Source organism: Chondrus crispus, genomic scaffold (genome assembly GCF_000350225.1).
Source record: "Chondrus crispus Stackhouse genomic scaffold, scaffold_217, whole genome shotgun sequence".
NCBI lineage: Eukaryota > Rhodophyta > Florideophyceae > Gigartinales > Gigartinaceae > Chondrus > Chondrus crispus.
Genome location: NW_005179093.1, coordinates 108,932 through 134,045, shown reverse-complemented (window position 1 = coordinate 134,045; position 25,114 = coordinate 108,932). Strand labels below are relative to the sequence as shown.

The following is a 25,114-nucleotide window of genomic DNA, read 5'->3' as shown; positions in this document are numbered from 1 at the left end:
ACTTCCGGCCCACTTGCACACCCGCCTCCACCGCCCCTCTCCCCAGCTTGCCCTCGCTCCCGCCGGTCTACCCCTCAGCGCCCAATCGAGGCGCCCCCACTCTCGCGCCCCCGCTCCCGCATGCTCCCCCGCTTCGTCACGGCCTCCACCCTCACCGTCGCCTACGACACAGGCCGTCCTCCCCAACCATAATCCCCCCGCCATGGCCTTGCACAGCGGCGTAAGCGATGCCGGCCCCATCTGCAAGCGACGTCTCGCCCCTGCCAACCCGCTGCGCCGTCGTCGAGGCTCTCTCGTCCGCTGCCGCGCCTACATCTGGTCCAAGGACGACCTCGCCCGTCTTGACTCTCTCGCCCGCTTGCCGCGAGATGCTCCCTCGAGGCACGACCCGCTGCTCAACACCCGCGACCAGGACAAGGCTCACCACGAATTTTCACTTCTTATTTGTCAACATTTTCAGTCATCGGACCCTTGCGCTCTCAAGCGCTGCGTTCGCCGTGCCCCCATTTCAGAACAAAACTTACTCTCGCGCCGGGTTGACACTGACATCCATGCCAAGGTGTCCGCGCCCAATGCCAATACCAACTCGTTTGAGGCGAACAAGCCGATGTCGCCCCTTTCTCCCGCTCCTCAATTTCATCAGGCCGTCACTGGAATCGCTGCAACTCTTATTGATCTCACCATTTGACCAATTCCACGCTACCATAGGCTTCCTTTCTTTTCTTTCACTATCACTTTTTTTACATCTGTATCATCATCACGATTAGCGCTCATCCATTCTTGAACGCTGTACTTACTGAGAGGGTTTCGCATGTTGGGGTCATGCGCCTCGTGAGCACGATCATTGTGGTAGCGCTTTTGTTCGCCGTCGCCGTGTCTGGATCTATTGTGGCATGCACTATATTTTACTCGCTGCCGCACTGAGTGCTGTATTTCTAGTCGTCGTGGAGTGGGTTCGATTGACCATCGTTGAGCGTAGTAGGGGTTTCTTGTAAAAGCTTCTTTAACTGAGAAATCTGTTCTCACCTTTGATTCACCGGCCGTGTTGCTGCTGCTTCATGAAGCCGTCGCAGGCAACCGTGCTGGGTCTTACTTTGATCCCACAACTAAGGCTCATAGCGGCCACGCTGTCATCAATCAGTCGACAACCTCATCTCCGCAAAAAAAATATGGGCAAAAAATATTCTATTCGCCTGTCGACTCATCTGTCAGTGCGACGTGCCGCACAAATTTCTGTCCTCGTTTGCGCCGTGCCACCGTAACCGATCACAAAGTCTTCTCAAGTTCCACCAATTCCTCGTACGTCAAAGTCCCCCTCGGTTCCCGCGCAATAATCGCCATTGTCCGAGCCGTCTTAATAGCCTTCGACAGCTTCCTCTGCGCCTTCGCCGAAAGTCCACTCTTCCTCTTCGGGATGATCTTCCCACCCTCCGTCAGATAAGGCCTGAGCGTCCCTCCGGCCCGAAAGTCCACCTTGACGCGCCCGCGCTCATCCTGCAACGGGCAGCTCTTCTTCTTCCTTTTCCTGCGCACGGCCGATAGAGGGTCTGCGCGAAACGGCACGTCCACCGTGCTCCGGAACGACTGCCGTTGCATACGCGAAAATTGCTGTGAGTCCATCGTCCGCTCGTCCACCACGGCCCACTCTGCCGCGTTCTCGTCGTGCAGCTCCGGGCTCATCGCGCCGGCCGCCCCGCTGCTGCTGCTCAGTGCATCCCAGATCCCGCGCGTCGATACCGGGCGGCTGGAGCTCGCTACTTCGGCGGGGAGATCGCGCCGGAATTGTTCAAGCACTTCCTTCGGCAGCTTTGGCATTTTTCTGACGTCGAACTAAGTACCGCATATTCGGTTAGTAGAATTCGCCAATAGTATAGAAAAAGACATAATTTCACATCAGCGTTAGAAGCCGAAGGCGTGTTCGCCCCGAGTATTGAGACTAAATGTGCTCGACGCCGCTCCCCGGAAAATGATTCGATCAACGCACGCTTCGGGGGTCAAGTAGAGGGTTTGTGTGAGGATCAACCCCATCGAAGTCCTGTTCAAGAGCCTCAACATGTTCTTTCAGTAGGCCATACGCTACGCGCATTCGGGAAAGCTCGCCCGGCGCAATACCTCTGCATAATTCCCGACGCAGATTGTTTTGCAAGTAGCGTGTGGTTAGTCGCAAAGAGCGCCAGTATCGCGCGCGGGGTGGTTGCATCATGCCATGCTTCGAGGATGATCTGGCGACAAAAATGAGCGATGTTTAAACATACTCGGTATTCTCTCTACTGAATAGGCTTTCACGGTCATTTTCACGCCTGTCCAAAGAACCTGAAGAAGGTGGTCGTTCGCCTTGATCTCCAGTGGCGAAAAATCGCTGAAGGCCCGGACCGCAACATGCCTTGCTCCTCACATACAGACTTGGCTGGACCAGAGATCGCCTCAGCGATTGCATTGAGAATCTCTTTGCCTCAACCTCACGCGTCTGTGCTTTCGTCGGCACTATTCGGGGTGGTTCTGGCAATCGTAAAAGCTGAGCGGATCTTGCTGCCGCCCTCTACAGTAAAGCCCTTTATTTCCGCACAAGATGCTCAAAGGGCATTAAATGACGAGATTGGAAATTCTCCAAAAATTTATTGGCGGAAGGGCCTGATTTTCCGTAGTCTCTCGCTGCGCTCTTGGCCTTGGCGTAGAAGTTTCTAAAGAAACGTTGCTACGAAAGACGTATATTAATGTCTCATGTCTCTGTTGGCTGCTGACATCGTGCTCTTGGAAGACGTCTACTTGGAGGCATCAGTTAGACAAACAGCATATAGTCTTACAGTTTGAAAGAAAGTTTGTTATTTTGGACAACGGTTAGAAAAACTCGAATTGGCCGTTAGAATTTGTTCCTGATTAATATGTATTTGTTCAGTGGCGTCCGCGAAAATCAAAAGGATGAAGAGCAATTTCTAGTTCTGTAAGGCTACATTTCTTTCGGACTCTGTCTTCTTCATGGATTGCATATTTGAAACCAGTTCTTGCCGACTGGATATGAATAAAGTTCGCTACGAGGACAGGGTGAGTCACTTGCCTTCGGTTACGGTTCCTAAGCAATAGAAGAAGATTGTTCTAATAAACGGCTGCATGATTATTCATCGGATATATCTTCTAACCGTATAGATACCCTATCCGTCAGAATGTAAAAAGTATTGCAGGGCACGAATCGCTCGAATAGTGGGCTACCCTCTGTTGGGTCCGTGAGACACCTCACAAGAGTATATTCAATACAAGTAAGTCTCAAGTGTGCAGACCTCTGAAAAAGCCTACAATGTATTGTTCGTGGACACATGACCTAAGCATTAGGCAGTGCAAAAAGTTGTTAGAGTGCTTTCTGAACATAAGATCTCTGTGTTCGCAAAAATTCAAGCTCACAAATAAAGGGATCTGTTTGCCGTCAGCTCAGACTTGGACAGCATCCAACAAAGAGCATAATACAACTGGTTTTAATTGAACGAGACCAGAGTAGCAGCAACATTTCGAAAATGACTAGATTCTATATATCTTGCAGCTTGCGCTCTGGAGCTGTACCAGGAGAGAGTGCAGCACAGACCAATTGTATGGTCGAGAGCTGTTAAGAATAGATATTTTGAGGGTTTGACTTCATATATTATACAGTTAAGTTGCTCTGCTACGTTGATGCGGTGCAGAGTTATGGAGCGTCGCAAGTAGTGTGACTCTCCAACATAAACTCAGCCGTTTTCGCGCGGCGATACAAATCGTTACAACATGCAGTGAGGTGAAGGCGTGAGGCAGCCAGACTCTGCAGTAAATCAATGTTATAGTTACGTTAAATAACGTGGTCGTCTAGACCTCGCCCATCCAGAGCAGCAACTATACATTCTATTGCTGTGATACTAGCAGTGCTCCTATGTTCATCTGCAAAGCACAGCCAATGATCTCCTGCGGTTGCTCTGTCCGAGGTTGCTAGCTGCAGAGCTGCAGAAAGGGGTGGCAACCCTTTGGGACATGGGACTTCTTCCATTCGAAGAGCAATGCCAAAATCTAAATCCAATCTTCGCAAATTTCCATTTCTTTCTTCCGCACCTGGCCACATCCTCCCTTTGCTCCAAATATACTTCAATATCCTTTCTTGCATAGTGGTTGTGTTCAAAGTGGCGTGGATTGCATGAATGAGCTTCGCCAGGTAGGCAGGTTGCAATAGTGGCGTACTCGGCAATTGAGAAGAGTAAATGTAAGATTTCAGGAGCATTAGGCTTCCGACGTGAGAAGGGTTCGCATGGCCTTCAAGAACTGCGGTTGAAGCGCGCTCGGCATTCATGTACAACCTCACTGCGTCAGCCTTGTCGTTCGACAAGCATTCAAACATCCATTCCACGTGACGTCGGGCCCTGTCTTCCTCGAGTTTCTCTGCTGTATAGTATTGCTCAGAATTCTTCAAGGGACTGCAAAAATGGGTCACGAAGGCTTGCAACTCGGCATCAGCACTGAATGCCTGAACCAAATGATCTACTTGATCAAAATGAGAATTTGAGTCGCTCTTGCCTGACCAACTACGGGACAAAGACCTTGCAGCAATTCCCTTTGATCCCTTCGGATCCGAAATATATGGGAGATGACCGGTTCTTCTTTTCACGAAGAGAACCTGGCTCTGTGTGTTCGAAAACCACCCATAGCCGGGAATTGGGGGAATGACTTGAGTTGTTGTTGGCCAGTATCGCTCACTTACAACTGAAACTTGTTTCACAGTCCCGGCTTCAGGGACTATGCAGGGCGCTTTCGTTTTCAATTTGTGACCTTCTTTCAGTTCAATTTCGACGTCCACGCAACAAGGCTTCCCAGTGTCTACGTCCCGAGTTTCAATGCAACGAGGTTCCACCGCCAAAACATATAAATGTCGGAATGCTTGTAAATGAAATTGGTTGTCCTTCACGTCTTCTGGGAAGCGGGGGTATATGGCACACAACAACCCAGCGATCGCGATGTTACTTGTGCCGAACGTCTGGCATCCTCCTCCCATGAACAGAAAGCCGATGGCCATGTGTATCGCGAGATGGTATCCATACCTACTGCTTCCAGCTGGACGGCCTTGACGCTTTCGTAACCTGCGGAAGAGACGTAGTACTCTCAAATTTCCACTACCTGAAACAATGACTGCAAGCGAGAGTGCCATTGAAAACAGGCACGTCATGAACACCCATGTCACTGGTTCATGCTGAGTTTCCTGTTGCAGCAGTGCTCTCTCAAACGTCTCGCACATGTCGTACAACAGATTGATTGCAAGAGGATGATTGGTGCCAGCATATTTGAGGGCGATGGCAGCGCACGCCCCAGCTGTCGCGAAAGCTCGTGCATCAATGATGCCGGGTACGTCAATGTCAACTTCTGTATACGTGCTTCCAATAGCAATCTCTCCGAGCAAGTCAATAGAGTCACCGTTACTCACTGGTCTGATCAGCTCTGGAATTATTCTTAGAATCCATTCCTGAGTTGCCGAAATATCGTCCCACATAATGAGCGACTTAGCCAGTACTCGCAGAAACACGTGATCAGGTCGGGCTCTGTCCAAATTATATAGGGAGTCTGGCAGTACGATCCTGTCGGCTAGTCGTCTTTCGTTTGTCTTTAAGTATACCAGTGCCAATGCAAGCAGTGCTCCAGGTGAAACAACATCTGTGTTGACGAAATTGCTTTCTTTTACCCGTGACGCTTCAGAATCAGCCTCAGCCGAATTCGGACGTTCAGGGCCATTCCCGACGCCACCCTTGAGTGCGATGGCTTCCATCTGGTTTGACATGTCATCCACGCTACCCCCTGGTCCCCCATTTGCATAGAGAACTAGACGGTCGATAAGACGCTCGTCGGCAGCATCGAATGCAGATGAACCACTGCCGAGATGAAGGAGTCCAATTGATATACCCGCAGCTAGTGCAAGACTTTCCCTGTCATCAACATTGTCACCTGGTTTTGGCCGCCGACCAAGTTCGGAGAATAGGCCTTCAACTATGAGATGCTCACCGGCTCCTTGATGCAACATACCTAGTCCCAAAATTGCAGCAGTTTGAACGTTCATGGATACCTGGAAATCAGGGACTGCAAATCCAGGACCGTTGAAGTACTTGATGTGCACGCAGAGCATCTTTGTGATCTTATCATGTCGGGAACCAAGATTGCCTGCAGCCAAACCTAGCATTAGGCCAATGGACGTTAGATCATGTCGTGGTATAAGATATTCGTAGTAATCTGTCGTGCGCAGGGCCGGTAGATAGCCCCCGAGCCCTAGAGCTAGAAGCATGCCGGCATGACTAGAGCTCCCAGAAGATGCAGTTGGTCTGTGATTCACAATCCATGCGCGGGTTAGAATCCGACCGTTGTCGCTATCGTCGTCAGTGCGAGCTGCCACAATTCGGAGTCCTGCCGCGACACCATTGTGGAATTCACCCCACTGACCTTCGCTCGCTTCTGCTTCATTCAAAGTGACCACACTGCCCTTCTGCGAAAAAAGAACTCCACTCACGCAAATTTTTGGGATCACCAGTGGTTTTGTTGGATCTGAAGGCAGGTAAGTCCTTAGGGTATATGCACCTCGCCCTACTGGAGCAGCGTAACGCTTGCGCACAAGACGTGCCAGTTTTCGCCGCTGCTCAGATGCGATATCAAATTCCATTATAGAATCTGGATATGGATTCGCAGGAGGAGTCATTGTAACTGGGTCCGTCGACCGAAGCATTCTCCGCACCTCCTCACCCCGTCGATCTTCACTGAATCGTAGACGAAATAGATGGGTTTCCATCTCACAACCATCTTCGTCCGCTGAGCCCTGAGACAAACGTTCCTTCTCAGATGTCAGAATCCCATCACTACTGTCAAGTAACCCAGCATCCAAGTTTTGTCTGAGCGATGTCGCAGCAGCCTGTATCTGCAACAAAGCACGGCTCTCGTTAATACCTTCAAACTCCTGTCCTGGACGAGTAACTCTCTCCGAATCGAAGCGGCTGAAGTTGAAAAGATCCTCCCTTCCAATAAGAGCAAAAGCTTGGTACGGCCAGGTCGCCTTTGGTTTTCTTCGACAAATGAATAATGCGTCTTGTAGGGGGAGCGCGACGCCGACCGGGAGGCCCTCTAGGTCTGTCTTGCAAAAGTTATCTTCGACCATGGCAAGAAGAAGAGACTCCGCCTTCTCTTCAAAAGACTTTCCCCTTTCAGCTTTCCCGTACAATCGGATAAAATACCTTACAAGTTGAACGCACGTACTTGCTGGACTTTGAGACTGCCATGATGCCATCAGTTGCTGACATTGGGATTCATAAGTGTTAGACAGTGTGGGGAGAAAGGCAGTGTGAGCCTCGCATTCCCCTCTTATCAAATCACGTAAATTCGTCATAATGCACGGAACTAGGGCATCCTGTGGCGGGCTGAGGGGCGGTTGTCTTTTTTGAAAGTGTTCAACCGCACTATGATCCCGTCTATAATGGTCAATGAAGTCAGAGGCACCAATCGCAATCGCAAGGCGAACATTCAAACGTGCCAAACGAATCACGGAATCTCGTGCTAGCGGCCGCAATTTCTGTTCCTCATACACAAGATGCAGGGCATGCAAAACAAGGCGATGAGTTTCCTGATCAGACGTCATGATGTCAACATCAGTGGCCTTTACGCCACTGGACTTAAATGGACAGTGCGGCCAAGGCCCTAGGCAACGCGATCTGCTGCGAATGCTATGAAAGTCGCTGTTCAGAAGGTATATCCAATCGTCATCAGTGCCCTCAGAAGTGTCAGTGCCGTTCAGGTCTTCACTGGATAAGTCCATTCGATCTTCAGACAGTTCATCCTGGTACTGAATTCGATCAGAGGTTATCTGTAAAAGTACGTGCTCAAATGCCGACCAGTCCGGATCGTTTCCGCCTTTGAAGGAAGAGAAATGGGGCTGCGCATACAGAGTTAGAATATCATGGTACAAAGTTGTTAAACGAAGCATTATACCTGCCTCCTCAAACGTAAAAGAAACAGCGGAGAGACACGCATTCGCCAGAGGAGATGAAAACGCCGCGGCTTTCAATTCATAGCGAACGACAAAGCCCTTTGCATCCTTCAGACCAAACTCTGCCCCTGCCGCATCACAGACGCGAAGATCCTTCGAATTCCGCTGGTGCTCCTTTCGCCTATCTATAGTCTCTGGTGGCGGCGGCTCGACTTGTACTGAACACAACCGATTCCTCCCCATGAACAGACTCATACTTCCATTCCCATGCCTCACAAGAATATCAAGGCAGTTCTGGTGTCGGCGAACCGTGAGCACTGGAGCCGCTGTGACAACGTCACGTATGCAGAACGTAGGCTTCACATCAGCGATATCCATCCCATCAATTGCGAATTCCAAGCCTGTGAGGGCGCTCGCAATGCACAAGCAAAGGACGAGTCTGCCTCTCAAATCGTGTGCCATAAACGCAGATACAGGCTGGCCGACAACCACAGGCATGTCGAACAACCGCGTGAGGACTGGGACGGGTCCGGTAGGTAATGGTTCTCGAGCGGACTGCTCGTCCTCTTCTGACTCCATGTTTTCGGCTACTGCTTGCTGTACGAATGCCGCAAACGGGTCATCTTCGACTTCACACATCGATTCGTCAGGAGTCGACTCGGTTTCGCGAATTGCCCAGACGAACACTTTGTGGTTATCACTCGACACAATTATCGGCACATCGACTGATGCGAAAATGATGCGATGCGCGGGAGAGGGAAAGCTAAGCCGTGAAGGTTCTGCAAGAGCGTCTCTCAAAAAGAGGTGCGCAAAGGCGTCGTTGCTTGATCGATTGCATTCGACAATGAGGCCTGACACCAGCGCAAACAGGTTGGTCGGAACGTTTCTTTCCGGCAGAGCGACGCGATGCAGATCGCCGGCTGGAGCAGCGATGAGAAGTACTGTACCTTCTCCCGCAGTGACGAGAGCCGGGACACTTGTCTGCGCCTTCAGTCGTGCAAGGTCCGGTAGGGAGGTAGGGAGCGCGGAAGAAACTGGGGGAAGGAATGCGAGTGTGGGTAGACATGTTGATGGAGTGGCGAGGGATAGGTGAACTGTGGTCGATGAACGCCATTCCGCGCGACGGCCCAACGGAGAAGGTGAGAGTGAGAGATAGCACGGGTGGGAGCTTGACCAGGTGGGCCAAACGTTGGGGGGTGGTGTGGGGACACCCGGAAGAGAGGCAGAAGTGGAAGAGAAGGATGCTGCAACGCAGACCATAACGACAAGAGCAGTGGAGTGCTGATGGATCGAGATGAAAAAGAGAGAATTTCCCCAAAGAGTCGATTACAAGGACTCCGCAAAACGGTTTAAGTCAATGGCGGAAGAGACACAGGTTCAACTTATTTTTTCTTCCTTGAATGTTGTCAGTGATTCAGAGGGGCAAATCAAGGACGATGAAGACATAAAGCAAGAGCACCTTGCCATTGATCCGATTGCCCGCAGAGCATAAAGTTCTTCTGCAGGGGATGGCTTCGAAATTCGTGTACAGTACACATATATCAAGAATTAATTCAAAATTGGCGGGAAAAAGAAGAAGAGCGTAGCATGAACTTCTGCACGGGTTGCAACGTGTACACTACATGGCACGGCGCATGGAAAGACTTTGCTTCGGACAAGGAGAAGCGGGCCACCTCACATTCGAGCTCTAAAAGGCCTGTGACGTCATCACCAGCAGCCCGGCGCCGACCGCGTTGCAACTGCCTGCTGATGCGAGTTTTTGCATTGCTCTTTTACAGAGGCCGGAGAGAGCCTTTACAAGAGGGAATTCCTTTGTTGTTTTCCCAGTTGCATGGAAAATGCAAGTGATGTTCTCACAACTGCGAACGTTGCGGTTGCTACAGGCTACAACTCGTCGGTTTCTAAGCGCTCAGCCATCCGTAGCAACATCATTGACGGAAGCACGAAATCCTTCCCTGCTTCGAAATGCTGCAATAATCGCCCATGTTGATGTGAGTTGAAACATGCACCGCATGCTTTTTGGGTGCAAGATTGTTGCTAAACTAGAACTAACGCAGCGTAATATTCTCCGCATTTCTCAGCATGGAAAATCTACTCTTTGCGACAAAATTCTTCGCGATTGTTCCGTAGAAGTCAGCGAGGATCGCATGATGGATTCCGGAGATCTTGAACGGGAGCGCGGGATTACGATTACGTCTAAAGTCACAACCGTCGAGTATAAGGACTATCTCCTCAACATCGTAGATTCCCCAGGTCATAGCGAGTATGAACAAATCACACCATTTCTCGCTATCAAACTTTCTTTTAAACTGCATGCTAACCTTTTTCATTACTCTTCAGCTTTGGTGGCGAGGTAGAGCGCATTCTCGGCATGGTTGACAGCGCCGTTTTGCTCGTCGATGCCACCGAAGGTCCAATGGCTCAGACAAAATTCGTTCTGTCAAAAGCATTGGCCCTCAATCTCAAGCCAATCGTAGTCCTCAACAAGATTGATAGGCCATCCGCAAGACCAGAAGCCGTCGAAAGCGATCTTTTCGATCTTTTTGCCTCCCTCGATGCCTCGGAAGAGCAGCTCGATTTCACAACCGTGTACGCCTCAGCTAAAGAAGGTTGGGCTTCTATGGATCCGAATTCTGGGAGGGATATGGGAATGATTCCACTTCTTGAGAAGATTGTCGATCTTGTGCCTTGCCCGAAGGTTTCTCTGGACGAGCCGTTTTCGTTTATTATTACAATGCTCAGTCGCGACCCCTTCCTTGGCCGTATTGCAACTGGCCGGGTTTGTTCGGGTATTGCAACAGTGGGAGACCCTGTGCATGTCGTTAGTCGAGACGGGGTTCGACGAAAGAATGCTAAGATCACAAAGATCATGGCCTCGCGGGGATTGAAACGGCAGGACATACCAGTAGCATCGGCCGGGGATATCGTTTCCATTGCGGGTGTCGAGGATATGGCTGTCGGAGATACAATTGCGTTTCCTCCAGAGACAGCAAATGCGGCTGACTGCAACAACCTATCCATTCCAACGATTAAGCCTTTGTGGGCCCCTGCCATCGACCCGCCCACTGTTTCAATAACATTCAATGTGAACGATTCTCCCCTTTCCGGAAAGGAGGGTGAAGTACTAACAACCCAAAAACTCGCTGACTGGCTGTACGCCGAGGCTGAAAACAATGTTTCGATTGCAGTTGAGAAGGACGCCGAATCCGATGGCTTACAAGTAAAGGGGCGTGGCGAGCTTCAGCTCGGTATTCTTGTCGAGACTTTGAGACGTGAAGGGGCCGAATTAGCTCTCTCGCCGCCAAAGATTCTCACAAAACTGGACAACGAGGGCAACTTGGTGGAACCCGTGGAAGAATTACATATCGAAGTTGATGACGATCACACAGGTGCTATAATCGAGAAGCTTTCGGCGAGGCAAGCCAATCTCATTGACATGAAGCCGGTTCTCGGTGACCGAACAAAACTCTCCTTCTTGTGTCCATCAAGAGGGCTGCTGGGCTACCGTCCCATTTTCATTCAAGATACCAGGGGCACTGGGATCATGAACCGCATCTTCGCAGAATGGGCTCCGAGAAAAGCAACTCAATCATCAGTGTCGACGCGAAAGGGTGTTTTAGTTTCTATGGCTTCTGGGATGACGGCTGGGCATGCTCTAGCAGCCTTGGAAGCACGCGGTGTTCTTTTTGTTGGGCCTCGTGAACCTGTCTACACTGGAATGATCATCGGGGAACACAATCGAGATATGGATATCGATGTGAACCCCGTTAAAGCCAAACAACTGACGAACTTCCGGACCCAATCTAAAGACGAGAATGTCCGGTTAGCTCCGCATAGGCAATACTCTTTGGAGACGGCTATCAGTTATGTGTCGGAAGCCGAACTAGTGGAAGTGACACCGAAAAGTGTTCGAATGAGAAAGCAGATTCTGGATCCAGGCCTGCGTGCGAGAAAATTGAAAAAGTAGTTCACGAGCCTTTTCATAAACAATGTTAATAGGCACCCTCATATTTGAAATGTTGTGTTGTTCATGTTTCCATTGCACGCATTTCGTTCATCATTGATGACGCCGCAGATTCAGTCTTTCCTGCATCCTTGTGCACTGCCCTTTTTTCGATGATAATCGTCCTCGCATGCTGCGCTGCGGACTTTTGGCAGGAGCGAATCGTTCCACCTACGTGAATTACTGAAAACCGGACTCTGCCCAGCTGTGGCAAGGATATTAGTTCAGTAATCAAACAAGTTGCAGCCCAAGCGGTGCGAAAATAATCCCGGCTACATCGCAGAATACATAAATTCAAAGCCGGAGCCCACAGCTTCACTGCGAGGGAGGCCATGGACTGGCCCACGGCAAGATCACCAAAGTTTGTTGCTAGAGAAGCCTGAACCGCCGATAACAATTCACGGGACTGTATCGTGAGCATTTCGCGGTCACCCCCATACTCGGTGTCAATAGCGCAAAGCAGGTATCGATTTTTAAATCGGACCATGTTTGAATCTTCCTGAGAATCGCTCCGTCTTTAGTCGAAGAGTGCCAAGCTGCTATGGTGGAGAAGTGAACAATCTTCAGGAACCCACTCCGAGATACGCGAAATGTAGCTACCAAGGTAACCAGTCCTGATATCAGCGCTGTAAAACAAAAATGAGTTCGGGTTGGCAGGATGGTGACCTGCGCAGTATGCGGATGACTTTGCTGAGTTCAGTATGAAGAGTATGACGCTTTTACCAAGAGCGCGCTACAGACGATTTTGAGCGCCAAAAAACAACCCGCAAGGCTTGGACAAAAAAATACAAATTTTTGCTCCTTTGTGCGCTATTCAGACGCCTGAACCTCAGTCCGAAGGTATGTAGCGAACAGCGCCAACCTCTGTTTCAGACGGACATCCCGCCCAACTGTGCTCCGACGCTGTATTGATTTCCGCTCTCTCGCGCCATCGAGTGAGACGACTTTTGCTCTCATCGGTGACACTCGTACTTCACCCTTTAACTCGCAACAGACGCGTTGGCAAGAGCACCATACTGTAGGCGCGAAACAGGCGCGAAACAGACGCGAAACTCCAAACATGAATATATCCCGCAGCGCCATGCAATGTGCTGATCCGAACTGTTCGCAACCTTCGGAGCCCACGGCTGCCAGTCATTGCCAGAAATGTGAGCGTTCTGTCCATGCGACGTGCGGCATCCCAGGAGAAGAAAACGGCGACGAGAATGCAAGGATATGCACACAATGCGCCGAGTCGGTACAAGCGGCAAACCAGAGTGCTCGAAAGTCTAAACGCCGACGATTGAACTTGGCAGAAAAGCTGAGAGCTCTGGATATGGTGGAAAACGGCGCTGCGCTTCAAGACGTAGCCGACGAGTTCGGTTCCTCAAAACGCGCGATTTTGAGAATGAGGCAAGAGGCCGACGTGATCAGGGGTCTAAGCCAAGCCGGTGTCAAAGGCTCCATGAAGTCTAGGAAGCAGGGCAGCTCGCAAAAATACACCGCCCTGGAAGCGAAGGTTGTCGAAGTTCTGGACGTATCCCGAAGAAACAAGGTTTTCATCTCGACCGAGCTCGTGCGAGACTGCAGTAGAAAGATACAAGAGGAACTGCTTGCCAATTCGCAGCTCTCCGAAGAGGAAGCCAAAGATCTGCGAGAGTTTACGCCGACTGATTTCTGGATAAGGTCATTTGCCAAGCGCCATAACATTCGCATAGCATCCGCACGCCTAATGCATATTCCTATATCCTTGAGTGAAGCGCCAGCCACTCCAGAATGTGTTTCACTCAAAAATCAACTGCAGCGATATGATGCTGACTGCATATTTACTGTATATGATGCATCAATATTCCACAAAGTACTTCCCCGGGACTCGTACTTATTGGATTCAGGTGGAAACAGCCAGGAAAGTGTGGCGATGTCTTTCCCACCGGATATGGGACTGGATGATAGGGCAGCTCTTGTATGTTGCGCGAATGCCACAGGAACTATGAAAGTCCCAATTACCATAATTGGTAAGTCAAAGCAGCCTGCGTGCTTTCGTATCAGACCATCCCCCTTGCCATACCTCACCCAGCCCAACGTTTGGTTTGACAACCCGACATTCAAGCAATGGTTTAATGAAGTTTTCATTCCAGCCATAAGGAAACACTCATGGAAGAATGTTGCGCTCCTGGTGGAGCATGTCATTGATGAAAACATTGTACATGATCAACGAGGGCAGGTCAAACTCTTTCACTTACCACCGGATTCAAGGGCGACACATCATCCCATGGAGCAGGGCATCATGAGCCTCGTGAAACAGCGATATCGGTACGCAATGCTGGAAAGAGTATTGGAATTGTTACCTTTCCGCGAGGCGATACAGGGTTTCAGCATAAACAAGACTGAGGCTTTCAAAGGCCTAGATGAAGGAGACGATCCCAACTTTCTCGATGTAGCGGAAATATTGTCGGAGACGTGGAAAGAGACTTCAGCCCAAAGTATTGCCCGAAGTTGGGTCAAAACAAATATACTACCGGATGAATACAATGCGGCTCTGATCGCTAGACACGGAAAGAGTCGAGCATTTGATAACTCAGAGATGCTAATGGAATCCTGCAGCGTACGGGAGAAGGAGAGGATTCAAAGAGTGAACACGATTATTCGCTTGCGAAGAGTGGCCAACCGTCAAACTCTTCCTGGTTCTGCTCAGCCGTCTTCCACTTGGTTCAGTAACATTAGCGATGTCCAACTTGAGGCGTGGCTCTGCCTGGAGGAGAAGAAAGAGATATTGGCTGCGCTTCGCAATGAAGCTCAACAGGCTGTACTTTCTATGGGTTATGCGAGCATTGGCAGTAATGGTGTGGTTGGACAAGCAAGTGTTGAGCAAGAAGAGAATAACGGACAGGGGCAGACTCATTTCCTCCCCAGCTTAGCGGCCATTGCAGAATTATTCATTCCCCTCGAGGAGCTTGTATCTGTCAGTGAGACGGGGGATGCTGCGAGTCATCTTCGTCAGGCAAAAAGAGTGATTTTCGCTTCAAAGATCAGAGAAATGGGCCCGACTGCAATGCAACCACTGGCCTCCACCTCCATAACCCCAACCCCCACGACACCGGTACTACCGCCGTCGAATTCTAGGACTGACGGTCATTGAGGGAAATGCATTGATACAGTTGCGAAGCTCAAGTCGGGCTTTAAACGTGTTTCACGTCACATTACCACCCTTCCGCGTACCGGATCAATCGTTGCCTCGGCACGGGATCTGAAAGCTAATGGATGCTCATTGACCGCATGTCGACGCTTGGGATTGGGCCCCCGGCATCTGGATTTTTCGGTAAATTTCTATAATGAGGGGGAAACATCACCCAATGATCAAATCTACGCTTCTGTACAGTAATCGGAACATGTGAAATCGAAAAGATGGGAAGCCTCTTTCAAGAGTCTGAGAGGGAAGATGGTTGCTCTCTTCCTTATTTCGTCCCGCTTCGTAGAGAGCAAACTTTCGTAAGTCAACTTTGGATATCTTACAAAACGTACTCTTGCGTTCTTGTTTCGAGCTGATTCACGGCAGTTTCTTCTCACGTACCCTAATCGGATCTCCTTAACTCTTGGGGCGAGAGGACTTGCAACGCTGAAACCAGCACACCACTGCAAAGAGGCGCAATGATACGCCACGCTTTATCACCCCTTTGCTTGCAAAGATCACTTCAGCATGTCACATCTCCTACCTTCACGTCGAGGCCTCTGCACACGACAAAACAGAGACACAGCGCTGCCTCGATGCATGCCATTAAGGAACTGAGGAAGAGAACGGGTGCACCAATTGGGGCTGTAAAGAAGGCACTAGACGAAGAGAAGGGGGATATGGAGGCTGCGATCGTTTACTTGCGCAAGATTGGGGCAAGTATCGCAGCAAAGAAAGCACACAGGGATGCTTCCGAAGGATTGATCGGTATCGCTATCTCACCAGACAAGAGTCGCGCATCAATTATTGAAGTCAATTCTGAAACCGACTTTGTAGCAAGGACCCCGCAATTTGTGCAGCTCGTGAATCGACTTACAGAATCTGCGTTGAACAAAGGACGGGTTGCCGATTGTAACACAATGATATCGTTAGACACACAACAGCTGCTGGAACAGGACGAGAACAAAGAAATGGTACTCGGCGCAGTGTCATCCCTGGGGGAAAACATAGTTTTGAAGAGAGCTAACGTCATGACCCTAGACTCTGCATCGGGGGCATTATTTGGATACACACACGGTTCGGCTGGAATCGGGAGCGGACGAATTGGTGCCCTAGTTGCTTTGAAAGGAGGGACGCTAAATGAAGCGGGCCCGCGGATGGCTATGCATATCGCCGCCGCCGCGCCAAGTTACATCAGCATTGGCTCTATTCCCCCTCAGGATTTAGAAAGAGAGCGTTCAATTTTATTAGAAGCAGCTCTTGCCGAGCAAAAAGCTGGCGATAAACCAAAGCCACCTGCAATACTAGAAAGAATGGCACACGGTCGGTTAAGAAAATGGTACGCGTCATCTGTGCTGGAAGAACAAGAAATGCTCGTCGACAACCCCTCTTACAGCGGCGAGCCACGGGCAGTAAAGGAGTTTCTCAAGAAGGAGACCGCTGACTCGGAGATTGTAGCTATGTGTCGGATGGTAGTTGGGGAGAAATAGACTGATACTACCAAGTGCGAAATCACCTTCGTAATTGTAGTTCTATGTTTAAGTCAAGATTAGCTGTTTTCGCCCAACAGGACGCCTCGTCTGTTTGAATGATTCGAGCTCTACCAGAAATGCCCTTTGGGTAACCAAGCCGTACACTTGGAGCACAAATATGCGTACAAGCAAATGCATCCACGACCATGTAGAAGCTGTGAGCAATGTCAAAGGAAAGATAGCGAGATTCCGATGGTACTGTGTTCTCCTTTTTCAGCTGAAGGTCCCTGACGCACAGTGACTAATGTCTGCGAAAATGGAGATGTCATTTGTCCCGTATCATGGCATTCAAATGTTTTATGTGAAGTGGACGCCACAAAGACTCAAATTCAGCTGCCATCACTATCTTTTCAACTTTCTAGAGTCGCGCCTCCATCCTTGTCCCCTTCCAAGATGGCTTACCTGATCATCATGAAACGACGATTAAATCAAAACTGCCCGCCATAAGCCCTTTAGCAACTGTTTTTATAGAATAGCTTTCTATAAATGGCAAGAAAGACAGGTCACCTCCTCCACACCTTTTGCCCAAGCCTCTGCACACATCTGTTTGTCAATAGATCCAAGAAAAGGGACCATTCGCCACAAAATGGAGCTGCAAATTGTCGTTCTTGCCTCAATGCTACTTACATTTTCAAGCACCGCTTTTCCAATTCGTCATGATGCGTCGTTCAAACCAACTCACGAGAAGTCCCTAAACAATAGTCCTTCGAATGTCGTCGAAACGACTGCTGAAAGAATGAGGGGCGTTTTTGAAGATAGTACTTCCATACGTCGACATCACAATCAAGATTTAACACGCAGCTATTCGGAAAATCGCGTGGGAAGCGACGCAACAAATGTACTGCAACGTGGGCCTCATGCAACTACATCTGCAGATGCGATATGGGCTTTCGTAACAAAACCTTTAATGGCTGGCATGAAGAACTTAGTTGGACGCATGAACCGTATCTACAACAATACACCTCACATTGACTCTACCCCCTCAGCCGTACCACCAGAGCCTGTCTCAATGAAGCATCTGCTTCCTGCCTCAACACTACTCCTCAGTTTAAGGACGGAACCTTTTCTTGAGGCTTCCATGTCGGATTTTGATGATTTTGAGTATGTCGCATCAACCGAGTCTCCAAAAAACACCCTTGGGCCTCGCCTGCAAACGACCGGGGAGCCAACGGATGATGTACGGGTCCGCTACTACTCGTATGGTGCAAAAACAGAGCCCTCGTCTGAGTCGCCAAGGCAGCGCACCCCTTCTTTGGTACCTTCATCCCTATTGACAAAGAGATGGCCGGACAAGCCCGAGACATGGGTTGCCAATGGGGACGTCTTGTCTGAACCTACTGGAAAAGAGTACCGGAGAGTTGCACCGGAGCCCACGGCTGCAACAAGCCCCACAAATATGCCCCATGGGCGCTTTTTCTTTGGACCTCTACTTGGGCAGAGCCAACAGCCTAAAGATTATTCACGGACACCGATACCTGTCATGTTGAGGTGAGCCTGACACAGCATCTATGCTATTTCACATATGACCGTGATAATCATTAGCCCTATTCATTGCAGCGCAAAGGTAAAAATGCCAGCAATACCGTAACATGTAATGTTAGAGCATCTCCACCGCATAAGCAAATTGTTGATGGGAAGAGCTGGGTATTTTGGATCGCGCATCCGTATTGTATCTTACAGTATACCGTACTGTAGCTTTTTCAGAGCAAAAAATATACGGCGTTAGCTTTTTCTAAAAAACGACACATACTATTTGAAAACAACTGTTTATCTCCTTCCGAAACACATCTTCCTTCGGAAAAATATGCAAACCAACGTCACACTGGTATTAGATCCTAATCCTTCTTACCAAAAAACGGAAGCGAGGGAAGGGAAGGCGTTGGCAAGTCAGGCAAGGAGATGCCACCAAGCGATGGCACAGTGATTGGACCAATCTTCAGGCCGGCCTTGGGCGTAGCTGGCGTGGGCTTCGCCCTCGACGCGGTGCTGATGCGGGGGCGACTCGCGATCGGGTCCTCTGCAATGGCGATGGCTACAGCGTCGGCAATCTGACCTGGCAGTTGAATAGTAGGAGTGATAGGCGTGCTGGCATCTAAAGCCTTCGAGAGGACACGAAACTCGGCCTTGGTCTCTTCAAGTTCCTTTTCGACGCGAGAAAGAGTATCATTCTCCATCTGCTTGTGGAAGCGAGTGTAATCCGACGACTTACATCCACCTTCCGCGAGTGGGCTCTCATCTTCACCGAAGAGCTTTGCGAAAGGGTTTGCAAGTAACCGGTCACCACCCGAGTAGGCAAATCCTCTATCGAGAGAGGGACCCATGTCAGAAACCATGGACCTGAAAGGCGAGAGCGGGTCCCTGGCGCTACCGCCATTCTTCTTCGCCAACTCAGCGTCATAGCTAGCCTGAAGATCGGCGACCTTGTTTTGCAACGCACGAACCTCCGCAGCGCTGACATAGGCGGGGGTGGGAGCGAGTGCTGGATTGGGCACTGCGTACCAGTTGGGGGCCGTCGTCTTGAGCGGGGTGTTCTCGGCAACATGTTCGTACGGCGTCGGCTTCCCCGTGACGTAGGAACCAATGTTGCGAGAAAATTGGCGGCCGTCGGAGCCGTTGTATCCGGAAAGCGCGGCACCGCCCATGGCCTTGTCCGAGTTGGCCCAGCCACCCTTGAGCGCACATTGCTTGTTGAACGACTCGCAGGGTGTGTACGCGCCGCGGAAGCGCAAGAAGGGAATATTGTCCTCGCCGAAGACGGATGCGTACTCTTCCGAGTCAATGTAGCTATCGATATCAGCGTCGACGCCCTGAGCAGCGTAGCGGCGGATGTGCTCCGCTACCTCTGCCTGGGAATCAGGAGCGCGACCGAGCAGATGCATGAAGTTGAGCTCAACGAAGCGGTATTGGGACGCGCCCTCGAAGAAGCGCGTCTTGTACGCGGAGGACTTGGCCACGGCGCGCACAAACTCCTTGGCGGAGAGGTTGCCCTTCTTGAACTGGCTCTCGGGGACAGCGAGCTCGGCGCGCTCCTCCTCCATGATGTAGGCGTTGCCGAAGACGTGACGGTAGGCGGCGCGGATGACGAGCTCGCGCTCGCCGTCGTCCGAGCCGGGGGAGAGGACGGACGGCTGGAACGGGCCGAGGATGTAGCGCGAGAAGCCGTACGAGCCCTGGTTTACGGTGTCCAGGCCGTCGAGAATGGTCATGGAGGGGGCGATGCGGCGGGCGGGCGCGAGCGGGACGGCGGGGCGGTCATTGCGCAGGGAGGAGGCGCTCGCGAGGAAGGAGCTCGACGCGGCAGCGACGGACGGCGCGACGGTGGGGACAAAGGCGACCATGTTGCGGAGGGGATCCAGTCGTGGAACGGGGGAAACGGCACGCGAGAGGGTTCGGGAGGAGTTTGTGCGGAGATTGTGGTGGGCGGCCGTGGCGGAGTAGGGAAATAGGGGGAGGCGGAGGTGTGGGGGCGGAACGAAGGCGGGGTGCCGGCAGGCGACTGGGCGGAGCTCGAAAACCTGGGGGAGCCGCACGTGCCCGATTGGAGAACAAGGGTTTCTCGTTCAGCAGATCGCGATCCGTTCGGTCTGCCGTACACGTGGCCATCGCCCAAGCATTCCACGCCTCGCTCCTGACACGTGGACATGATTGTACACGTGGCATACAGGACGATCCGTATGCCACGTGTACGTACAATCATATCCACGTGTCACTCCTTTCCGGTCGCAATCTCGCACTCTCGGTTTGATCCCTTCCAATCACCATGCACAATCAATGCTCTTCACAGCCTCTGAAGCCCGCCCTCTCCGATTGGCAATCCTCTACTAACTAAACCCCGCCCTCCTCTCTCTCCTCCGCACCCTCTCGCTCACGCTCCTAACGAACCGCCACACCTCCGCCACACCTCCGCCACACCTCCGCCACGATGTCACCTCCGCGATCCGCCTCCCCGGCCTTCCTTTCTGCGCTTCCGCTGCTGTCGCGCCCGTCTGCGCGGCTGGCGGCGAGCCCCACCTGCGTTTCCTCCTCGCGCGCGCTCTTCCCCTCGCGCCCGCACCACGCGCGTCCGCACGCGCACACGTCCCCCTCGCGATCGCCGACCATGGTGGCGGACGACGCCAAGGTCGCCGTCGTCACGGGCTCCTCGCGCGGCATCGGCCGCGCCATCGCCGAGGCCCTGGGAGCCGCGGGCTGCAAGGTCGTCATCAACTACGCCTCGTCCGCAGAGGCCGCCGAGGACGCCGTCGCAAAGGTCAAGCAGCTCGGCGGCGACGCCGTCGCCATCCGCGGCAATATGAGCGACCCCGATCAAGTCGCCAATTTGTTCAAGGGCGCAGTCGATGCCTTCGGTCGCGTCGACGTGTTGGTTAATAACGCAGGCATTACAAGGGATGGCCTTTTGCTAAGGATGAAGCCCAGCCAGTGGCAGGAGGTTATCGACCTTAACCTCACCGGCGTGTTTATGTGCACACAGGCAGCTGCGAAGCTCATGCTCAAGCAGAGAAGCGGCCGCATTGTCAACATTGCTAGCGTTGTTGGTCTTATTGGAAACGCGGGCCAGGTTAACTATGGAGCGGCAAAGGCAGGTGTCATAGGCCTGACTATGAGCGCGGCGAGGGAGTGCGCCCCGCGAGGAGTTACAGTCAACGCTGTCGCCCCAGGCTTTATTAACAGTGACATGACCGCAACCTTACCTACAGAAAAAATTGCCGAGATGATCCCTATGAAGAGGTTGGGTGAGCCCGAGGAGGTTGCCGGTCTTGTCAAGTACCTCGCTTTGGACCCCTCTTCGGCTTATATCACAGGTCATACTTTTAGTGTTGATGGCGGTATCGCTATTGGAGCGTAGAAAACAACTAAACTTCAATAACATTTTGATATTTGTCTTGCGGCGGAGGCCATCTTAAGCGGTTATCAACATGTTGCATTGACTTCTCTGCAAGGGCTTCCTCTTCTTGAGAGAGAAAGGCCGCCCCAGGAAGTCTCATCACGTGACCTTAAACCCACACCATCAGCTTATTTTCCAGCATCATGGTCAGAAAAGAGCCAGCCTCAACGGAAATCCTCGGACTCAAAATAGAGCAATCTCGCCTGTAGTGCCGCGATTTCTATTGGCAGAAGGCGAGTCACACCACTCTGTTTCCGTTGCTTTGTACAGTATTGCAATGTGAAGCGCAGTACCCTTCAAGGGTACCTTTCCCAAGTGTCGAACGATACTGCACTGTCGTCAGTCTCTACAAAAAAAAACAGAGCACTCAGCCCTTTCTTCTCACGTGCCCCTCTCGCATCACTCGTGAAAAATACCCGTCCAAGACAATAATAATCAAATTACATAGTTCTCTTTCAACAGCAGTTACAGTATTCAAAAAATCTGCCATGGCATGCTCTGATTGTAGGCACACATTGCACCTTATTTTTTTCTCGTTCATTTATGAGCGTCGCACCACGCCCACCACGACCTATACCTCAATATCGGCATGGTTGCATTATTTTCATGGACGGTAAAGCGCCAGATGTGCTCTCAAAACTCGGCGCGAGCGGCAGCAGTCCTCAAACTTTACAATTTCACCATTTCTCGTTGATCAGAGAATCAGCAGTCAAAAGTAGGGTTATACTCTTGTGTTAATTGCACCTGAGGAGAAGCAGACCCCTAGATTCTCCTCTAAATGGATCACGATGGTGAGTTAGAACTAGATATCGAAGTTGGTATTTCGACGTCGAGACAAGAGTGACGTGAATAGCCTTGGAGGGATGCCGAGCCGTCTAAAACGGGTTCTCTTCTAGAATTTCATCACTTGGGTTTTTCTAATCTATCTTGCTTGCACTCGCTTTTGATCTTTCGTTATCGCAGGGGGCACCATATCTATTTCCACGCCACAACTCTGTTTATTGGTCTGATTATCCCATGCGAGCAACTTAGTCTTGCCTGCCTTTTCAATTTTCATCATTATGGTATACAGCGTTCCTCTTTCAAACCGACCTGCACTATGTACAAAAAAAATGACATATGTGTCATTTTTGTATACGGTATTCAGTTGTCATTAGAATGGCTCCAATGTGTATGAGTATGAATGATTTCCGAAACATAACCAAAACTGTGGACACATTTTTCTATTACTTTTTCATTGGTGAGACATTCGTAAACAGTACTGTACCTACGGGAGAGATCCAGCAGAATGTACGACTTAGAGCATAACATTTAAAATCACTTCGCAATGAAAGATGGCAGGCTTTACCCCAATACTGTCGACATAATGACAGCCTACCGAGCTTTGTTTGCAGTAATTCTTGCTCTTCGTAGAGCCACCTTGACGACACATTTTTACCTGATTATATTATCTCCGAAGCACATCTCTTATCCATCCACACCAAAACAGTAATCGGTTCGTAATTCTGCACGGGAAATACATGCTTGGAAAGAATTGTGGCTGTTTAGGGGTCTCCTTTCGTTCAGGTCGTCTCCCATACCGATGAAAAATTAGCGATGAGGGTATTTAACCTGACCCAGACTTTATAATAGACAGGGACGCAAAGCCATGGAAGTGATTCTTCTCATATGCTTTTCGAAGGTTTCCTCGTTCTGCTACTCTGAGCGAAGTTGTCTCAGTCATATATGAGCACTGACACAGGCGTTCGAACGGTGGTACTTGCCGCAGCTTCATTCGACAACTCCCCAGTTGTCACATTACGCTCAACTAGCGCAACATTGTCCGTATCGCGGTTGGCGATGGCGAGGAACGAAGAGCACTTGCCCTTAAACTTGACGCTCTCGATGATGATGATGTCTCGTGGGTGTGAACCTTGAGCAGACCATTCCCCAACCCTTTTCTTGATTTCACCTGATCCAGGGTCTAAAGAGAAAGCTACAATCGTCCCTCTCTCTGCGGTCAAGTATCTAATCGAAATGTACAAGAACATGCCATCATCTGACACTCGAATAGCTGCTGCTTTGATTTTTTCTCCTTCTCCCGGAGATTTTATAAGCAATTCCTCTCTACCAGCAATAGCAAATTGATCCTTCCCAACTGGACGAAGTACAGTTACAGAGAGAGATATCTCGTTTACAACGTAAACAGTTTCGGACTTAGGATGGAGTGCCGCATGACGAGGTCCATCACCGGGCGAGAACTCGAGGCGTGATCTTTCACGAATCTTGCCATTCTTGGATATCCCCAAATAGAACACAAGGTCAGAGCCCAGATCCGGAACTATAACCCCGTTCTTGTATTTGAGCACCATGTGCGGATGCGGTGCGGATTGCTGGGATGAAAGTGATGAATCGCGATTTCGAGCAGCCAATTCCAAGGGAACGTTGAAGACGTCTGCGGCCTCGAATGAATCTTTTGTGCGAATGTAAGTCGACACCGAGCTCCCTCTATAGTCTGCAGAGACGACTATTCGTGTCGTAGAGCGCTTCAGGGCTCTAGTGCGTCCAGTTCCTTTGACATCACTCGTCGCACTGATAACAGTGACGTGGGCGCCGGTTCCTTCAAGTGCCCGGATGGATCTTGATCTGAAAAAGGGGGCCTTTGGCGATACCCTAAGCTCACGGAGGAGGCCGGGACTCCCAACGTCGCCAAAGTAGAAGAATGGTTTAGAGTAGGCAATGAAGGTCGGGTTCTCCCCAACAATTGAGGTATTGGCAAGTGAGTTTCGTATCCACTTGCCGTTATTAATTGTCAAGAAGGTGATTCCTTCACCGGACGTCGGGTTCATGGTGTTGGGCGTGGTGCGAGAACCGATGGCTATCTGAAGTGAGTCTGGACATATGCATTTGGTCTGCAAAACAAGGAGGGCGAGGGCAAAGCAAAACAATGGGCTTGAAGAGGACATGACGACTAGGCTGAATTGAGAAGGGGGAGGGGGGAGGGAAGGTCAGATTGAGGTGGGGGGTTGAAGGGGGGCGGGGAAGGCCATCAGGAGACTGCTTAAATGTATTGAGAACGTTCAGAGTACAATGGATGAAGGGTAAGTTTGACGTAGACGGCCTAAAAACTCGCATGTTTAGGTATCTCGAACAATCGAGGCTTGATGACAAAAGGGATTAATTTACGAAGTATACAGATGGAGGAACTGCTGCACAAGAGCGAGAGGTTGAAGCTTCTCAGGCAGAAGACTACACTACACAACGGCGTGACATCATGACAAGAGAACCCTTCATGATTCATGCGTCCGTGTTTGGTGTATCGATGCGGAAAGAAAAGGTACAACGGACCTGTGTCCAAAAAAACAAAGTATGACTGAATGACTGAACAGTCGGTTCGGCGTAGCAGAGGCCACGTAATGACCTGCCACCGGCCGGTGTTCTTCTGGTGTCTTCGTTGACGTGTACGTACTGCATATGTGTGATGTGCAGTAGAAATTGTACAGTAAAATGGCATCGAAATTGGAGATGATTCAACTTGACCGAGCCACGGATGACGCGGAGAGCGACAACAGAGCTAAGACCCGCTGGTCTTCCCAGTCGCTCT

The 25,114-nt window shown here is 50.6% G+C and overlaps 8 protein-coding genes; 4 read left to right on the top strand and 4 right to left on the bottom strand.

Moving 5' to 3' along the window:
• The window catches only part of CHC_T00004185001 (hypothetical protein), a 1,251-nt gene extending 228 nt beyond the window's left edge, over positions 1–1,023 (top strand). The window contains 2 exon segments of the mRNA XM_005715484.1: positions 1–192; positions 193–1,023. The exon segment at positions 1–192 is cut by the window's left edge and continues 228 nt beyond it. Of these exon segments, the coding sequence (XP_005715541.1) occupies positions 1–192 (192 nt within the window). The 3' untranslated portion in view covers positions 193–1,023.
• Positions 1,023–2,776, bottom strand: CHC_T00004184001 (hypothetical protein). The gene is made up of 5 exons (XM_005715483.1): positions 2,743–2,776; positions 2,256–2,529; positions 1,985–2,114; positions 1,291–1,830; positions 1,023–1,088 (listed from the first exon to the last, which is right to left on the bottom strand). The coding sequence occupies exons 1-5, from the start codon at positions 2,774–2,776 to the stop codon at positions 1,023–1,025; spliced, it is 1,044 nt and encodes a 347-aa protein (XP_005715540.1).
• Positions 2,777–3,467: 691 nt separating this feature from the next.
• Positions 3,468–7,792, bottom strand: CHC_T00004183001 (hypothetical protein). The gene is made up of 4 exons (XM_005715482.1): positions 6,939–7,792; positions 5,794–6,845; positions 3,821–5,691; positions 3,468–3,647 (listed from the first exon to the last, which is right to left on the bottom strand). The coding sequence occupies exons 1-4, from the start codon at positions 7,790–7,792 to the stop codon at positions 3,468–3,470; spliced, it is 3,957 nt and encodes a 1,318-aa protein (XP_005715539.1).
• Positions 7,793–9,801: 2,009 nt separating this feature from the next.
• On the top strand, positions 9,802–11,963 carry CHC_T00004182001 (hypothetical protein). XM_005715481.1 is given in 5 exon segments: positions 9,802–9,954; positions 10,045–10,226; positions 10,304–10,889; positions 10,950–11,930; positions 11,931–11,963. 4 exon segments carry the CDS (start codon positions 9,802–9,804, stop codon positions 11,928–11,930), a joined length of 1,902 nt encoding a protein of 633 aa, XP_005715538.1. The 3' UTR covers positions 11,931–11,963.
• Positions 11,964–15,710: 3,747 nt separating this feature from the next.
• On the top strand, positions 15,711–16,604 carry CHC_T00009445001 (Translation elongation factor EF-Ts, mitochondrial). Its single transcript, XM_005715480.1, has one exon. The coding sequence runs from the start codon at positions 15,711–15,713 to the stop codon at positions 16,602–16,604; it is 894 nt and encodes a 297-aa protein (XP_005715537.1).
• Positions 16,605–18,313: 1,709 nt separating this feature from the next.
• On the bottom strand, positions 18,314–19,684 carry CHC_T00004181001 (hypothetical protein). XM_005715479.1 is given in 2 exon segments: positions 18,314–18,481; positions 18,482–19,684. 1 exon segment carries the CDS (start codon positions 19,682–19,684, stop codon positions 18,482–18,484), a length of 1,203 nt encoding a protein of 400 aa, XP_005715536.1. The 3' UTR covers positions 18,314–18,481.
• A 164-nt stretch (positions 19,685–19,848) lies between these two features.
• On the bottom strand, positions 19,849–20,289 carry CHC_T00004180001 (hypothetical protein). The gene has a single exon (XM_005715478.1). It carries the CDS (start codon positions 20,287–20,289, stop codon positions 19,849–19,851), a length of 441 nt encoding a protein of 146 aa, XP_005715535.1.
• A 456-nt stretch (positions 20,290–20,745) lies between these two features.
• CHC_T00008517001 (chloroplast 3-oxoacyl-[acyl-carrier protein] reductase orecursor) lies at positions 20,746–21,492 on the top strand. The gene has a single exon (XM_005715477.1). The coding sequence runs from the start codon at positions 20,746–20,748 to the stop codon at positions 21,490–21,492; it is 747 nt and encodes a 248-aa protein (XP_005715534.1).
• The last annotated feature ends 3,622 nt before the right edge of the window (positions 21,493–25,114 follow it).

Coding starts and splice junctions, on each gene's coding strand:
- CHC_T00004182001 (XM_005715481.1), top strand. CDS start 9,802: ATGCAAGTGATGTTCTCACAACTGCGAACGTTGCGGTTGCTACAGGCT. Junction 9,955..10,044: donor CAATAATCGCCCATGTTGAT/GTGAGTTGAAAC, acceptor CGCATTTCTCAG/CATGGAAAATCTACTCTTTG. Junction 10,227..10,303: donor GATTCCCCAGGTCATAGCGA/GTATGAACAAAT, acceptor ATTACTCTTCAG/CTTTGGTGGCGAGGTAGAGC.
- CHC_T00004183001 (XM_005715482.1), bottom strand. CDS start 7,792: ATGGACTTATCCAGTGAAGACCTGAACGGCACTGACACTTCTGAGGGC. Junction 6,846..6,938: donor GTTACTCGTCCAGGACAGGA/GTTTGAAGGTAT, acceptor GTTACTTGACAG/TAGTGATGGGATTCTGACAT. Junction 3,648..3,820: donor GGCGAGGTCTAGACGACCAC/GTTATTTAACGT, acceptor AACGTAGCAGAG/CAACTTAACTGTATAATATA.
- CHC_T00008517001 (XM_005715477.1), top strand. CDS start 20,746: ATGGTGGCGGACGACGCCAAGGTCGCCGTCGTCACGGGCTCCTCGCGC.
- CHC_T00009445001 (XM_005715480.1), top strand. CDS start 15,711: ATGCATGCCATTAAGGAACTGAGGAAGAGAACGGGTGCACCAATTGGG.
- CHC_T00004184001 (XM_005715483.1), bottom strand. CDS start 2,776: ATGCCTCCAAGTAGACGTCTTCCAAGAGCACGAT. Junction 1,831..1,984: donor CTCTACTTGACCCCCGAAGC/GTGCGTTGATCG, acceptor TGCGGTACTTAG/TTCGACGTCAGAAAAATGCC. Junction 1,089..1,290: donor CTTTGACGTACGAGGAATTG/GTGGAACTTGAG, acceptor GATCAAAGTAAG/ACCCAGCACGGTTGCCTGCG.
- CHC_T00004180001 (XM_005715478.1), bottom strand. CDS start 20,289: ATGTCCACGTGTCAGGAGCGAGGCGTGGAATGCTTGGGCGATGGCCAC.
- CHC_T00004181001 (XM_005715479.1), bottom strand. CDS start 19,684: ATGGAGGAGGAGCGCGCCGAGCTCGCTGTCCCCGAGAGCCAGTTCAAG.